Source organism: Triticum aestivum, chromosome 2A, assembly GCF_018294505.1.
Source record: "Triticum aestivum cultivar Chinese Spring chromosome 2A, IWGSC CS RefSeq v2.1, whole genome shotgun sequence".
Lineage (NCBI taxonomy): Eukaryota > Viridiplantae > Streptophyta > Magnoliopsida > Poales > Poaceae > Triticum > Triticum aestivum.
In genome coordinates, this window is record NC_057797.1 from 782,936,556 (window position 1) to 782,952,238 (window position 15,683).

Below are 15,683 nucleotides of genomic sequence, written 5' to 3' on the forward strand. Positions count from 1 at the left end.
GTTTTGACCGTGGGGAAAAGTACGTAGTGGCCATGCCTTCTTTGCAAGTGAATGTTGTGGTAAATCTAGGCATGGCCACCGATCCTTAGAAAATACAACATGAGCCATCACTGCGCCGGTATGGCCTTGATCTTACTACGTTTTTGTATCCATTGGTAGGGCATGTATATAATTTTGTATCCGTGGGCATATACCCAAACCCGACCCAATATTCCAATATTCTCATAAAATTTCCTTTATCTAAAATTGCAAGGAAAATTGACCAATCCCCACCGTAACTTATTTACTCGACCACCCCTTCTCATTCTCCTATCTCTTTGTTAAACAACTCATCATTAATATCGTTCATCTCCTCGGCTTACTCATCCCGCAACCATAGCCCTTTTTTCTGAAAAGGAGTATATATTAATATCAAGCAGATACCAATTACACCCGGCCTCTGCACCAACAAGATGCCTAAAAATATTCAGGATGCACATTGCCAAAAAACAAAATAAAAAGGGAAAATATATAGAGAAAAAAAGGCCCTACCACGGTGATCAATCATCCCGCAGTAGTACCACTCTAACCACAACCAAAGACAGCAACCTGGACTACAAAGAAGGTTCTCCAAAAGTAACGTCTTCAAGAAGGAAACAATGCACAAGTGTTGTCATTGTCTGATCAAAGATCGTAGGTTTTCACCCTGGAGAAAGACCGCGTTCCCAAAAACAATGCCTTCAACAAGGTCACTGTCAGGCGCAACTAATAAAGGCCAGACCTTGGGTTTTCACCCTGAAGATAACGATTCGGTACTCAAAGGAGTACCACCAACAAAGAAGTCCTCCAAGGCTACCGCCCCACTTGCGGAGGCTACTACAAGTCACTTACCACCTAGCTCACAGGAACTCGTGCCTGGTCTGGACAGGAACATATCCCGCAAGCCAAGTCTGAACAACTGCCTATGAAGCAAAGTCTTCATCGCCTCCAAGACCCCACCATCGCCGCCTGCTGGTCCTCCAATCACGCCATGGCATTCTCCGCATGTGTTGTTCCCTTGTAAATCTTGGTGCAGACATGTCCCAAGGTATCAACAAAAACAGAGCTTCGTGATACCCTAGTGAAGCTAGTTATGCTGATATTGCGGGTGTACACGACCGCCCCCAATCCAAATAAGGTGTCCATAGAGCGCCATATACGCTAGTCCTTGGTTTCCTTCAAAGGAGAAGTCCGGAACTCACCGATGGTTAGATCAAAGAGGACTGATCACATGTAGAATCGTGACTTCGCGCGAAGACCACTAGGGCCACGCAGATCAGCTCCGCGCCGGCCCCCAACCGGCCGCCGTACAGCCATGGGTTGCGCCGTCGATGGATCTGAGCAGGAGCGAAGACCCACAACCCGCCTTCTCCACCGGCCACGATCAGCCCCCTCTCGGGAAGATGACCAGGATCTGAAGAGAGAAATCCTCATGAAAATCCTTTAGTGGTCACCACAATTCGCAGCTCGAGTGATTGGCCGATGCCGCCAGTTAGGTCTAAATAAGAGAACCTCCGAAATCAAACCCCTGACGATGGTTGCAGCCAAGCCAAAGACGCATCGGAGATGACTGCATGTAGTCGCCACAGATCTGACATGCCTCAAACTGCTGCCCGTCCCTCCATTGTCGCACAACACGTTGTCAACTGCAGCCTCAACTTGCGGATCGGCATGGAACCACCGGGAGCCCCGCTGGGCCATGCATAGAGGAGGCCGCCACAAACCCAAATCGGGCAGCAGCAGGCCAAGAGCTGACGCCCCAACCTCCACACGCATCAGCCAACGCGAGATCTGGACGAGACGGCAACCAACATGCGCGAGAAGAAAGGTCCCGCCGCCGCCAGCCGCCGGTACGCTTTGCCTGTTGATGAGCGCCGGCGTCGGTGAGGGAGGGATGGGCAGGAGGGGTTGGTACCGGAGGCGGCGCGGGGATCCGCCCGAGTCGCCTCCTGGAGAGACGACGCGGGGGCTGGGGTTCTTTTGGACGGCTCGTTGCGATTCAGTTACCACTGTGCATCATTGTAGTAGGCAATGCGCCAATGCCAAAGGCCAGCGGCAGCTAAGCTCCATATATCCCCGGGAAACCCTCCCTCTCAACTTCTACTAGCACGCACGACACGACGCAACAGACCAGCAGTGCACAAGTGCGTCAGCTAGGCGGAGCAAGGCTCTGTCCTGCAGGGCCGAGCATGCCGATGTGGAGCATGGCGGGCGGCGTACAAGAGCGCAGCGGCGCGCAGGAGAAGAAGCTCCACGGTACGGAGCTCGTGATGAATAGTGAAATCAAAAAACAAATGAAAACAAAATAAAAAAACGATTTTTTTGTATGATGCACTTTGACAAAAAAAAATTAAGTGCTTGCAAGTTTCAGCATAAAATCACATTCGTGGATGTCAAGGAAAAAAACAAAATTAGCAATTTAAACTGCTTTCGGAAATAACATTTTTGGAGCATGGTGCTGTTTTTGCCACGACTTCCACGAATGTGATTCTTTGATGAATTTTTTTAAGCACTGAAAACTTTTGTCAATATTTGCGCCAGAAAAATTTCAGGTTTTTGTGTTTTCTTTTAAGTTTTTCCGGAATCTGCTGTTCATCGGGCTCATCTGAGCTCGAGCTCAAAAACTCTGCATCCGATCCACAGTAATTATGCTTCTCTGCATCCTGCACCTTCTAAATGCAGGTTCAGTTTGCATGTTTTCAGGCAAGCGATTAAGCGGGGAAGGGGCAAATAACAGGGACTAGTGTGAGAGAAAGAATTAAAGAACATCGTGCAGGGAAGGCCGGCCACTTCCAGTAGTTCATGTCAGGAGTAGGTTAGTTGTCAGTTGTCATGTTAGTAGACTAAACCCTGGTTCAAAATACAGCCAAGAAAATAGCAAATCCTTTCAGCTAGAAGCGAGCGGTGCGACGACATAAGAACCCCCCCCCCCCCTCCATGATTGCATCTTATACTATCTTCCGATGGATCATCTACCACCTCCATGATTCCGTCTTGAAGTAGACACCTACCCTTGCTTAATTCCATCTTCGACTGTACTCGGCGGCCGGCACGAGCATGCAGTGAACACTATAAGTCAAAGCAATAGAGAAGTCCACATTTCAACCATCAATTGTCATCAAAGTTTAAGAAACAACCCCAAACTTCAAAGCTGTCTATTTTACAACCTCAAACTATGAAAACTCTTAATAAAGGGGCTGCATGCAATATTATGATGCAGAGGCCGGCTGTAATCCTCCTTTTCTAAAAACAACCCAATGAAAACTGGACAACTATCAACCCTCCTCGCCTCAAACTAGTTTTATGGGCAGTTTTGACTAGTTTTCACTTGTTGACCGCCTAGTCAACAACCAACTCAGCCGCCACTTCACCAGACATCTAAACCTTATAACTTTTAATCTGTTCGGCAAAAAAGAAAATGTAAAGGATCACCTATTTGCTTGAGGGAGACGCAGATCCATCACTGATATGCAGTTTTGCGGACCTTCAAAGTAGCTTATCAAAGACGAAGCCATTATTATCATTGAAAGAATCAGATCTGGGTAGCACCCGGGACATGCCATTGAACTCCAGATTTGGACCCTTGCTCGATGATGATGTTGGAGGACGAAACAATACCGGCCAACTGCCAACCACATCTCTCCCGCTTGACTCTCCTCTATTCGTGTTGCTGGGCTCCTCGGCTGCCGCACGCTGCCGGCAAGCAGGTCAGTGTAGATCCACAGCGACAACAACTGTAGCCCAAAAATTGTGGTAATTAGATTACGTTGCCACATCTCCCCTCTCTTGTATATATTCTATCTAGCCTAATTGCCTAGTGCGATAGTATTTTTGCCCTAGTTTTTTGAAAAAAAATTCTCCATGGACATTGATTGATCTAGCCTATTGAACAGTATCATTTGAAGAGAACTCGGTCATCAGATCCAGATATCTGATACATGCATATCAAGCTCACCCATTCGACCTAGGTATGTCCTGCACTTTTCAGTTTTTAAAGCAACACAGTATGTGATATGTGATACTATATTTATTTTTGTTATATTGTTTATGGTTACTATACTTTGTATTGCAATTAGACTTTAATCTTCATAAATTAGTATCAAGTGCTCATAAAGAGTGAATGAGCAAACTCAATGGCTAAATTTCCTGGCTCCGCCCCTGCTACCATATGGATGTCGCCGCCATCACACCATCTCCACTTAAACAAACTAGCAAGCAAATCTATCACCCATCACCGAGTAGAACGTGAACGTTGTGTTGAGGAATGATCTGAAGCTTTATTTACAATTGATAACTGATGACACGAATTAGCACCAAAAGATGGTATAATAATGCCTGTGTCAGCATGATTTATAAGGTCACCCCCCCTCTCCCACACACAAAAGTACTCCCTCCGTCCCAAAATATAAGAACGTTTTTAATACTAGCATAGTGTCAAAAACATTCTTATATTCTGGGACAGAGGAAGTATGATTTATAAGGCCATGGCGTGGTCGGCTACCTCGGGTCGATTTCAAATGCCATATCAATTGTGTACTCTGTCATTTTATACTCAGAGTAGCTAATGAGTGTTAGGTAAGCGAAGGATATTTTATCTGCTCCATCTCGAAGTAGTTAATGTGCCGTTAGGTAAACAAAGATTTTTTTATGGGTTAATTATCCTTTTGCCCTCAGTGGTGTCCATGTGCTCAGTTTTGCCCTCAGATGCGAATTGTCCTCAGTTTTGCCCCTAGTCCGAGCACAGCAACTATGACGAGGCCAAACGGCCATATTTGAGTCCATTCCGTCCGCCAGCGTTAGTGGTTGTGGGTCCGGAGCTTACACGTGGGACCGCATGGACGTGGGTCTGGAGCTGACATGTAGGCCCGTGCAACTAAATCCCCAAATCATTGGCAACCCATCCGCCCGATCGGCTGTCCTGCGCTGCCGCCGCCGCCACCTCCGCCGCCACCTGCGCCGCGGCCAGCACCTGCCCCGCCACCAGCTGCACGGCCTGCTCTGCCGCTACCTCCCTGCGCCTATGCTCCACGGCTACCTGTGACGCCCACCACCTTCCTGCGACGCCACGGGTGGGGCGCCCGCCACCTGCTCGATCCGCGGCGCGGCCTCCTTCCGTGCGCCCGGCCGGAGCGCTCAAAGGTGGGGGGCTGCTGGAGCTATTTAAACTAGGAGGAAGAACCCTAGGGCAAAATGGTGAGCAGCGGCGACCCCGGAGTATTTGGCGAGGCAGGCGTCGGGCCGGAGATCCGCCGCGTCCACGACTGGGTTCCCGAGGGGTAAGTCTCGCCTCTTGTTTAGATTGAGCTTAGTTGTGCATTTGAACACTTGATTCGAGTAGGTTTGCCCAATTAGTGTGCTGATTGCGTCTCTGTTTTTCGCCGGTTAGGATGGAGTTGCGGTTTGCTTTCATGGTGCACATTAGAAGGGACCGGTACATGTTCGATGCAAAGGATAAGAAGAAATACCAAGGAGGTTTTGATTATCGGTTGCCAATGTCTAGTAATTGGAGTTTCAGACAATTTGGGGAGGTAATTTGTAGCCAATATCCTTGGGGTTTGCTTGATGAAGTGGTATACAAATACTATGATGGGGAAAAGAATTGGGTGACAGTTAGTAATGATGAAGAGCTAGCTACCATGTTTGTTAGGCATAAAGAGAAAGATAATTTTCATGTGAGGCTGCAAGTTGATGTGCTTGAGCAGGCATTTGGACCTAGGATGGCGGGTGCAACATCTCGGGGAGAACCAAGTTGTCGTAATGGCATCTCTAGCCAGAACAGTTCAGTTGGTGCACGGCGACGTGGTGGCTCGACAAGTGTGGGCAACAGCAGTAGGGTCCCCCTTGAAGTGGAGCCTGATGGCTACAATTCTGGGGTTGATGAAGAGAAGCTATATTCTGATGTTATTCAGAATTTACGACGGGCACCTCGAACTGAAAATCAAGATGAGGCTCACAATGCAGTCCGTGTGGATGATGACGCGATGGGTGAGGACGAAGACCTTGCAGCTGTTGAATGGGACCCTTTGAACCCTCATATGGAAGAAGGTACAGTTTTTGCATCCATGAATGAGTGTAGAAATGCACTTGTGACATACTGCATCAAGGTAGAACGTACTTTCAAAGTTGACAAGGGTGATCAAGTACGTTACAGAGTGCACTGTCCGACTGAAGGTTGTCCATGGAGGCTGCTTGCATCTAAAATGCGGAATAGCACTAATGTTCAGGTCAAAGTGAACCCTTTTAAGCACACATGCCAGGAATCAACCCTTAGGAAGGATACAATCAGTAGAGCCAAGTCAAGATGGGTGGCAGAAGAAGTAAAGAAGTGGGTGAAAGAAAACCAGCAAGTGGGTCCAAAAGAATTGCAGAAGAACATCAAAGATAAGTTCAAGATAGATTTACCATACATGAGGTTGTTCAATGGTAAACAACATGCTATGGATTCTATTTATGGTAACTGGCAGGAAAGTTTTCAATTGTTGTATTCATTCAAAGGTGAAGTGGAGAGGACAAGCCCAGGTAGTATTATAGATATTGATCACCACACCGTGGAGTACACATTCAGGGGAGTGACAAAGACCAAGGAATGCTTTAGGAGGGTTTTTGTCTGCTTTGAGGCTTGTCGCCGGGGTTTTTTGGCAGGCTGCAGGCCTTATTTGGCTATTGATGCCACTTTTCTCACAGGGAGGTTTAAAGGACAGTTAGTAGCAGCTTGTGCAGTTGATGCACATAGTTTTGTATTTCCAGTTGCCTATGGTGTGCTGGAGACAGAGTCTGAGGAGAGCTGGACTTGGTTTTTGCATAATCTCCGCCGGGCTATTGCACATCCCAATGGGTTGGTCATTCATACAGATGCCTGCAAAGGTTTAGAAGTGGCCGTGGATAATGTGTTCCCTGGAGTAGAGCATAGGGAATGCATGCGTCACCTTGCTGCAAATTTCATGAAGAAATTCAAAGAAAAGGTGTATACCGACAATTTATGGCCAGCATCTTTGACATGAAGTGTGAAGAAGCACAACTACCACTCGAGGCAGTTATACATGAATCCCAAAGTGAAAGAATACTTGGAAACACACCACTCCAAGTTATGGGCCAGAAGCCAATTCAGTGAAGTGAGCAAAGTTGACTATGTGCACAATAATCTAGTAGAGTCTTTCAACTCAACGATCCGGAAACTAAAGGGTCATTATGTGGTGGATTTGCTTGACAGGATAAGGATAGAATACATGCAGAAATTTCATTATCATGCAGGAATAGCCGAGGCAAAATTCATGGGCCACATTATCATCCCTGCCGTGATGAATGAACTGAAGCAGAAGACAATATGCTTGGAAATGAACATGACTCTTTGCTCGGGTACCACAGCAGAGATATCATATTTGGATAAAGAGAAGAGGGAATGGAGATATCCAGTGGATTTAGAAGCTAGAACTTGCAGTTGTAGGCAATGGCAGATAACTGGGTTGCCATGCATTCATGCCTTGTTTTTCATCACTTCTCTCCCAGGTCCAGCAGGGAACATACAGCAGTATATGCATGATTACTACTCTGTTGGAAGGTTCAAAGCCACATATGCTTATGCCTTGCCCGCTATGGAGGGAAAACAACAATGGGACATGGTGGACCCTGGATTCAAGCTTTGCGCTCCAATTCTGAAGAGAGCAGCAGGTAGACCAAGGAAGAGTCGAATCAGACCTTGCAGCGAAGGAGCTGGACTTGGAGCGAGGAAGCGTAAGTGCACAAGATGTGGTGGGTCTGGTCATTTTGGTAAGTATTGTGATAACACAGTAGATCCAACGTTCGGAGAGAGTTTCGATGAAGGCTTCGATGAAAATGTTGGTCAGCAGCCGGTTGCCTCAACAGATGATGAAAATGATGGTCAACAGCCGGTTGCATCAGATGAGGATTTTGACGAGGTTCCAAATGATGATGGTCAACAACCGCATGATTTTGATGATGATCCAAAATATCCTCCAAATAATGATTCAAGTGAGGCTCCAAATGATGATCCAAGTGAGGCTCTAAATGGTGATCATGGTGATCCAAGTGAGGCTCCAAATGGTGACCAACATTCTGTTGTTGTGAGTTCTGCTAGGTATGTAAATCTTGCAAGGGTCAAATACTACTGTACATCTATCACTTGACATGATCTCATTACCCTACCGTTTATGTTTTGCACAGCTCTATGGTAGGTTTGAAGAAGACGCGCAACGTACCGACAACCAAGAGAAGAAGAGAAGAAACAATGAGCACAAGGTGCACGAGGAGCAAAGTGCTGGCAAGAAGCTCAAGGAACAGACAGAAGCCCCAACGCTATCTATGAATAATTATGAAAGATTATGAATAAGGGATGATGTTGTATTATGAAACATTTATCACTTGACATGTTATATTTCTGTTGGATAATGTTGGACCTATGTTAGAAGTATGTTTGACATGATGTTTGAATGAGAACATGGTTTTTCCTTTTTTGATTTTTTTGAATTTTGTTTTGCTCATTTAAATTCTGGTCAAACCTAACTTTGACCAAGATTTAAACAAGTCTAAAACATCAAAATGAAAAACTAAGCCTGGATACTTCTTAGTCAATCCAAAATGAAGTTGTGGTGAGCTTTTTGAAATTTTCATGAAAAATGTGCTAAAAAGAGGGGTCCAAAGGTAGGGTAAACGGCCTCATTTCTAAGCAAAAAAAATTTCGACCTTGTCTAAATCAGCCAAATAACTATTCTATATGTACAGACTATGTGCGCTGGTTTTTCCATTTTTTGATTTTTTTAAAATTTGTTTTGCTCATTTGAATTCTGGTCAAACTTAACTTTGACCAAGATTTAAACAAGTGTAAAACATCAAAATGAAAAACTAAGTCTGGATCCTTCTTAGTCACTCCAAAATGAAGCTGTGGTTAGTTTTTTGAAATTTTCATGTTCATTTCCCCAAAACACTTCTCTTCACTTCATACAAGAGAGTTTGAGATACTCGAGATATCATACAATACATATGAACTTATCATTTAAATGTATGTAAAGCTTGTTTATCAACTTAAATCGTTAGTATATGACATAAGAAGACTATGTGCGCAGGTTTTTTATTTTTCTGATTTTTATTTAATTTATTATGCTCATTTGAAATCTGGTCAAACATAGCTTTGACTGCTTCAAACCCCTCCCAAACCCCGCTAACCCTAGCGCTGAACAAGGACCGTTCATCTAACCCTAGCGACGATCAAGGGCCGTCGATCTAACCCTTCTAAAAGGAATCTGCGGGGAGGAGGGGGGCGATCCGCGAGATGCAATATTATTGGCTGGGAGACCCATTGTTTTTTTAACAAATACCGGGCGCGCTGGATGGACCGTTGGGCCGTCTCGTGCTCTGGGCCTGAGACCGCAGTAAATAGCCCGTCTCAGCCTTTCCAGGCCTTGCATGCATGGAGGCGGCGACGTGGGTTTGCATGCACGGGAGGCGGCGACGTGCATGCATGCGAGCGAGGTGAGCGAGGCGCGCTAGGTGAGCTAGGCTAGCGAGGCGAGCTAGGTGGTTCAGTGCAGTGGTTCAGGGCAGCGATTCACATGCACCGCCCGGTCAAAGAGCTATGCAGTGATTCAGATGCGCGCACGCGTCCCATGCATCGTTTTGTGCAAAAATTTAAGTGTGCAAAACGTAACGGATACACACACGCGTCCGAATTCACACACGCACCATTCTCATCCTTTCTCTCTTCCTCTCCCATGCACAGGCCTATAAATGGGGTGCCTCTCTTCCTCTCCCACCCACAAGCCAGATCCAATCCTCTCCAACTTCAAACACCCAAGCGACCGAGCCCTCCCCAAGCGAGACCAAGTGAAGATGCAGTTCAACGGGCCGATCTTCAACCGTCCGCCTGTCGTGCCGGAGCTGTGCTACCCACCGGACGTGCTCGTGGAGAGGGAGCTCCGTGTGTGGGCTATTTCAAGGTGGAGGGGTTCTGTCGAACTCACCCGCGCCTTCCTCAGAGTCGGCTATGCCCACCTCCCACGGGGCTCGCCGAGGATGTTCACCCTCAACGAGGTTCGTGACCGCGGCGGCATCCTCTTACTGCTCACGGTCACCTTCACCAACCCGTTTGACGCGCGCGAGCTCCTCCGCCAAGTCTTTTGGTGTGGCTGCGAGGCCATCTTCTTCACCGTCTACAACATCTACACCAACTACGAACGCATCTTCCCCGCTCCAGGCCAGATGCACTCCCTTCCCTACGACGAGGAGGAGGAGGAGGTGTGAAGATGAAGACAGTGTTCAAGGGGCGCGCGCGGCCAAGGTGGAAGAAGAAGGTAAAGATGAAGATGTTCAAGCCCGGAGTCAAGCTCGTCATGTTGCGTTTTTTATTTTGTTGCTTTTCTATGTCGTGTCGTGTCGTGTCATGTTTCGTCATGTGTCTGTGAACTGTGAACTTATCTAAGTTATTGCAATGGTACGGTGTGTTCCATCTTATCTAAGTTATTAGGGTTTATTATGTGTGTTAAAAAATGTCCGTGCCCAAACATATCATTTCTTCCCTAAACAAGTCATGAAGTTCGAGAACTTGTGGTTTTCATTAATGAAAATCGGAGGGGGTGAGAAGCCCTCTGTTTCATTCAAACAAAAAGTCATGAACTAACATGCAAATTTATTCCCTTTAAATCCTAAACCAAGTGCCACTCTATCCTTAGACCAAGTGCCACTCTGACCAAAATCATCTGGTAGTGCAACATACATTTTCAACCTTCCAACCCTCCAAAATTTAAGTGCAAAACAATGGAAAAACACTCTCACGCGTGTCCAAACATTCACGGTCTCACTATTTTTTTTAAAAAGATTCAAAATCTCACTATGTATACCTTCCTTCCCTATCCATGTCAAAGTCTTGCCATCTGTCCTAGCGGTTACCAGCGCAACCCTAAACACCACAAACCCACGCGGTCCTAGGTTCGAGTCCCCAGTTGCACCAATTTTTTGTGCATTTTCCACCCTTCATTTTTTAGACAAATTATGTTTTTCTCAATGTAATGCCCTTAAAAATTGTTCATTTATTTTGGCACCTGGCGTAAACCTCTACCAGAGCTGAGGCACATTTTCTATGACATTTTGGTCTTTGATTTAAATCACGGTGTATTTGAATTGGATTAATTAACAGCTCCAAAAAAATTCTAACCTTAATTGTTTGGCTCCGGAATAATTCAATTAGCTTCCACAAAAAGTTCCAGCATTATGATTTACTGCCTAAATTAAATCAGAATAGAAAACAGAAAAATACGCAAGAGAACCCCCGAATGGGCCTAATTGGATGCAGTTGGCCCATTAGTCTAGCCGGCACTTGGCTCTACACTTTGAATTTGGCCCAAGAGCAGCCTTTTTTTGGACAAAAAGGGTTTCTGAATTACTAATTTCTTCTCTTTTTTCCAACATATTTAAATGTTGGTCACTTCTTCTCTTTTTGTTTCAACATTTAAACAACCTTTAAACAACTATTTTAACCAACATTTAAACTAGGTGGATTTCTCAAACAATTTCAAGATTACAAATTCCTCCATAATTCATGCCTTTCCATACATTTTCAACATTACAACCAATGCGATTATCATACCTACAAATGCCCAAAAGTATTTGCAAATGGGTATTGGTAGTGCTTGATCTTCAAGCTTCCTAACCTTCTTCTTCAACATCCTAAGCTCAACAGCTAGCTCTCTGTCAGTGCGTGCTTCGCCCTCCATCCCTTCTTCCGGAGCTCGTGGTGCGGCCACTGCCGTTCGTGGCAGCATGCGCAACCATTCTTCATGCTCTTCTTGCAGTTCATTCATCAGAGTCTTGGCCAGAGCATCGACCCAAAGAAAGAAGCATGTCACCTGCATGAACACCAAACAGATCAACCCATTGCTCAAAGATCCCGACAACGAAAATGGTGCAATTGCCCCGATTCTTACCCCATTCTCGCTGCACACGTAGAACGGACGATTCTGGTTCCTCGGTGTCTGAGAAACCCTCCGATCAACGCCCACCCGGCACCGCGGACAGACGAAGACAGGCATGTCCACACGCGCCCGGCTCTGCATCCGCGAGGTGGCGCGGGAGCTTGAGGAAGACATGGAGCTCGGAGCCGAAGGGATCTCAACGCCGCCACGTCCTCCACTGCTAGCTTCCCACCGCCGCGCCCTCCACAGCTAGCTTCCCGCCGCCGTGCTCTCTCTCTCTCGCCGTGGTCATTGCCGTGCTCTTTGTCGCCGTGGTCACCGCCGTTGTCGCCCGCTTATATAGCACACCCGCCAACGGCTCTCTGCTCAACGGCTCTCTGCTGGGTCCCACAAGCCACGCGTGCAACGGTCTGAATAAAATTGGCCGTTTCTGTCGCCTGGTCCCACCTGTAAGGGCCGAGTCAAAAGGTTGACCCGACGGAGACGGCAGAGTTCACGGAACGAGTCAGTGCGCACGGACTAGGGGCAAAACTGAGCACAATTCGCATCTGAGGGCAAAACTGAGCACATGGACACCACTGGGAGCAAAAGGATAATTAACCCATTTTTTATCCGCTCCACCTCAAAGTAGTTTTTTTTTGACAGACCACCTCAAAGTAGTTAATTTGTGTTAAGTAAGCGAAGATTTTTTATTTGCTCCACGCTCAGAAGGAGTCAGACCGGTCTTTTTCTTTCTTGTCTTGCAAGGTAGTTATGGCAAAGCTTTCCTCCACTCGATCTCCTCAGGCGAAATTCTGGATTCACTTTCCTTCTGTCTGCCGCTCCGGCAATTAGTGGTGGGAAGGGGAATACTGCCTCTGCTCCGTCTAGTATATAGGTTAGGATTAGTCCTCGCAGGGGTGATGCTCGGACGGATTGCGATGCTTCTTCTTCGAGTCGGCTCCGAGCCTCCTCGAGTTCATCTGTCGGGATGGATTAGATGGAGCTCCATCGTAGATTTCTGTTAACTCCTCAGGGCGGCGAGGTTAGGGTTCCTCACGATGCGTACGCGATGACGATATATATTTGGTGCCAGATTCTTCGGATCGATTGAAGGCTTCAACAACAACGACTACGGCCCCAGGGAATTGGTCCTTAGGGGCACGTCCACAAAGACTTCTAGGCTGTTATCAGCAGGTCAGACCGGCTCTGGTATGGGAGATGTCTTAGCGACTTGTTCTAGCGGCATCAAGGGTCGTTCAATGGTCCAAGGTCCTTGATGTAAATCTTTATTATGTTTTGGGTGCTTTGTACTTTTGATCAACCTTTAGAGCTGAGTCATTTTCGAAGAAAAACTTTGGAAGGAAACAAGCAAAGCAACGAAGGGAGACATGAGGCAATATAAGGGTGTGGTGGCCCCACAGCTAGCCTTTCTCTTCTCTCCACAGCTAGGTTAGCACGTGAACCAAAGAGGAGAGATCTTTCTATAAATATACCCCTACATCGTCCAGCCACAAGACATACAAACTAAGACAAGCTTGGTGCCTTGCTCTAGTTAGCCGTCCTACTATATCAACTTTAAGCATTAGTGTTCTCCCCACCACTCACCCATGGCCAGTTTCCAGATTACACCATTCGCTGGACTCTTGGAGAACACCGAGTTTAACTTCCATAGCTTGTACTTGCACAACATTTCTTCTGGACCAAACCCAACCAGAGGAGCCATAATAAACGACAACGCTATCAATGGGTGGGGCCAGCCATTCGTTGTCGACTGGACAATATATGATGGCACTGGCCATGGCGCGAAGCTAGTCGGTCGTGCCCAAGGCCAGCAAATCTATGCTAGTAAATGGAGTCATTCCGTCACCCTTGAGTTCACGAATGGAAGGTATGCGTACATGTTATTTTTATTTTCCATATGTATTTAGGTATATTGCTTGATTTTATAGTTTTACAACTTAGGCTAAAGTTCACAGAGAGTAGTACTCTTGCCCATTTTTGCGTTGTAATCTAAGCACCCGATGCTAGTTCTCGATTTTCAGAAAGAAAAAGAGCTTATATAAGATTTTGTAGGTCAACGGCAACATCTCTGTGCATTCGGGCACGGGCGGACTAAGCTATAGCTTCTAGTTACGATAATTAAAAGTCCAATTACACAGGTTTAAGGGCTCCACGCTCCAGTTAATGGGACTCTCAGCAACGTTTGAGCAACCAAGTGAGTGGTCTATCACTGGCGGGACAGGTGATCTTGCGATGGCGCGTGGTATAGTCAAGGTGAAATTCCATGAAATGGTAGAGGATGGTGACACGTGGGAGCTTAGCTTCCATGGATTTTGCAGCATGCAGGTGAGAAGAGTATTTATTTATTAGTTGAAGCTTTTTTTGGGTGCTTTAATTATGTCCAAGTTCATCGACCAATTCAATTTTATGTACCGATCCTTGTTGCCCAGCCGTTAGGAATATAGAGAGCTAGCTGATGGGGATCATATTACTTGTACATGATGCAGAGCTTGCCCACTCTCACAAAGGCTGGCCCATGGGGTGGACATGGTGGTTCAGGTACGGACTCAGAACAGCCATGGCGCATAGAAAGTATGACCATCGTCCATGAGGGGACAATTGCCAAGTATTCATGCACTTACGTTGACCTGTCCGGAAAGAGGCGCACCACGGGTTCTTGGGGTGGTGGTAATGGTATCCCCACAAAGGTTTGTTTTTCATGCATGTTTTGGTTCTGGGATTGCTAATTTTTCATTACTTCAATGGAATGAGAACATAGCTGGGTTTGGCCGGTGTTGTTTGTAGAGTTTCCAAAATTGCTAGGTCAGTTGTTGATCAATGATTTCCTTTCGTTGACGTGTTGCAGGTCCAGCTGGGGCCTCGGGAGATTTTGAAAGCCGTGTCTGGAACACATGTCTGCCTTAACAATGGACAGACTGTTATTGAGTCACTGAAGTTTGTCACGAACGAAGGAACATACGGACCATTTGGACATACAACCGGCACGCCCTTCAAAGCTAATGTGCCGGAAGACCAAAGCATCGTTGGCTTCTTTGGCCGTGCAGACGATATGCAACTCATCGCGTTTGGTATTTACACGGTTTGAATTCTGTTAGTGCCTGCCCATGGTGATGCGCACAATTTCAGTTTTAGTTCAGCCCAATACATTTTTCTTTGTTTAACTCGATATGATCGATGGAGTGTCCATTGGGACCTCCATCTTGCAGTTCTTAACTTGCTCCCCGTATCTCGGTGCGTGCTTTGTCGTCCGTTATTATGTTGAGTAAATCTATTATGTTTGATGATGAGAAATAAAGTTCCCCCATTCAGTGACGTGCAGTCCTCGTCGATGTTTCACTAAATTTATCTGTTTTCTTCCGCTCATGGGCACTCGTAGACTCCATGCATGAATCATGTGCGTGCCCCACTAAGTCAAGTCTATGATGTCATTGTATTTCTCTTGACAGCAACTTGAGGCTGAATAAACCTGGAAAATGTGTAGAGAATTGGCGACAACAAAAGATGCGCGAGCGGCGTGCTTTTGGAAGTTCTATGAAAGCTAATTTCACAGCAAGGGCATTGAGACTTGGTGTCCTGGACAGAGTTTATTCAGTCAACATTGATATTGATGCATAGCAATTAGGGCAAGTGATATAAATTGCCTGCAATAGTGGTAAAAGCGGACATGCTACTGGAAATTCTAGCAAAGCTAAAGTGAAAGAAAGGATAGCGATTAGATGACTTTGCTGTCCTGAACGAAGT

At 46.3% G+C, this 15,683-nt stretch overlaps 1 protein-coding gene across 1 annotated transcript; it reads left to right on the forward strand.

The window, feature by feature from the left end:
* Positions 1-13,457: 13,457 nt before the first annotated feature.
* LOC123186755 (mannose/glucose-specific lectin) lies at positions 13,458-15,027 on the forward strand. Its single transcript, XM_044598462.1, has 4 exons — positions 13,458-13,809; positions 14,081-14,267; positions 14,429-14,629; positions 14,788-15,027. Exons 1-4 carry the CDS (start codon positions 13,529-13,531, stop codon positions 15,025-15,027), a joined length of 909 nt encoding a protein of 302 aa, XP_044454397.1. The 5' UTR covers positions 13,458-13,528.
* The last annotated feature ends 656 nt before the right edge of the window (positions 15,028-15,683 follow it).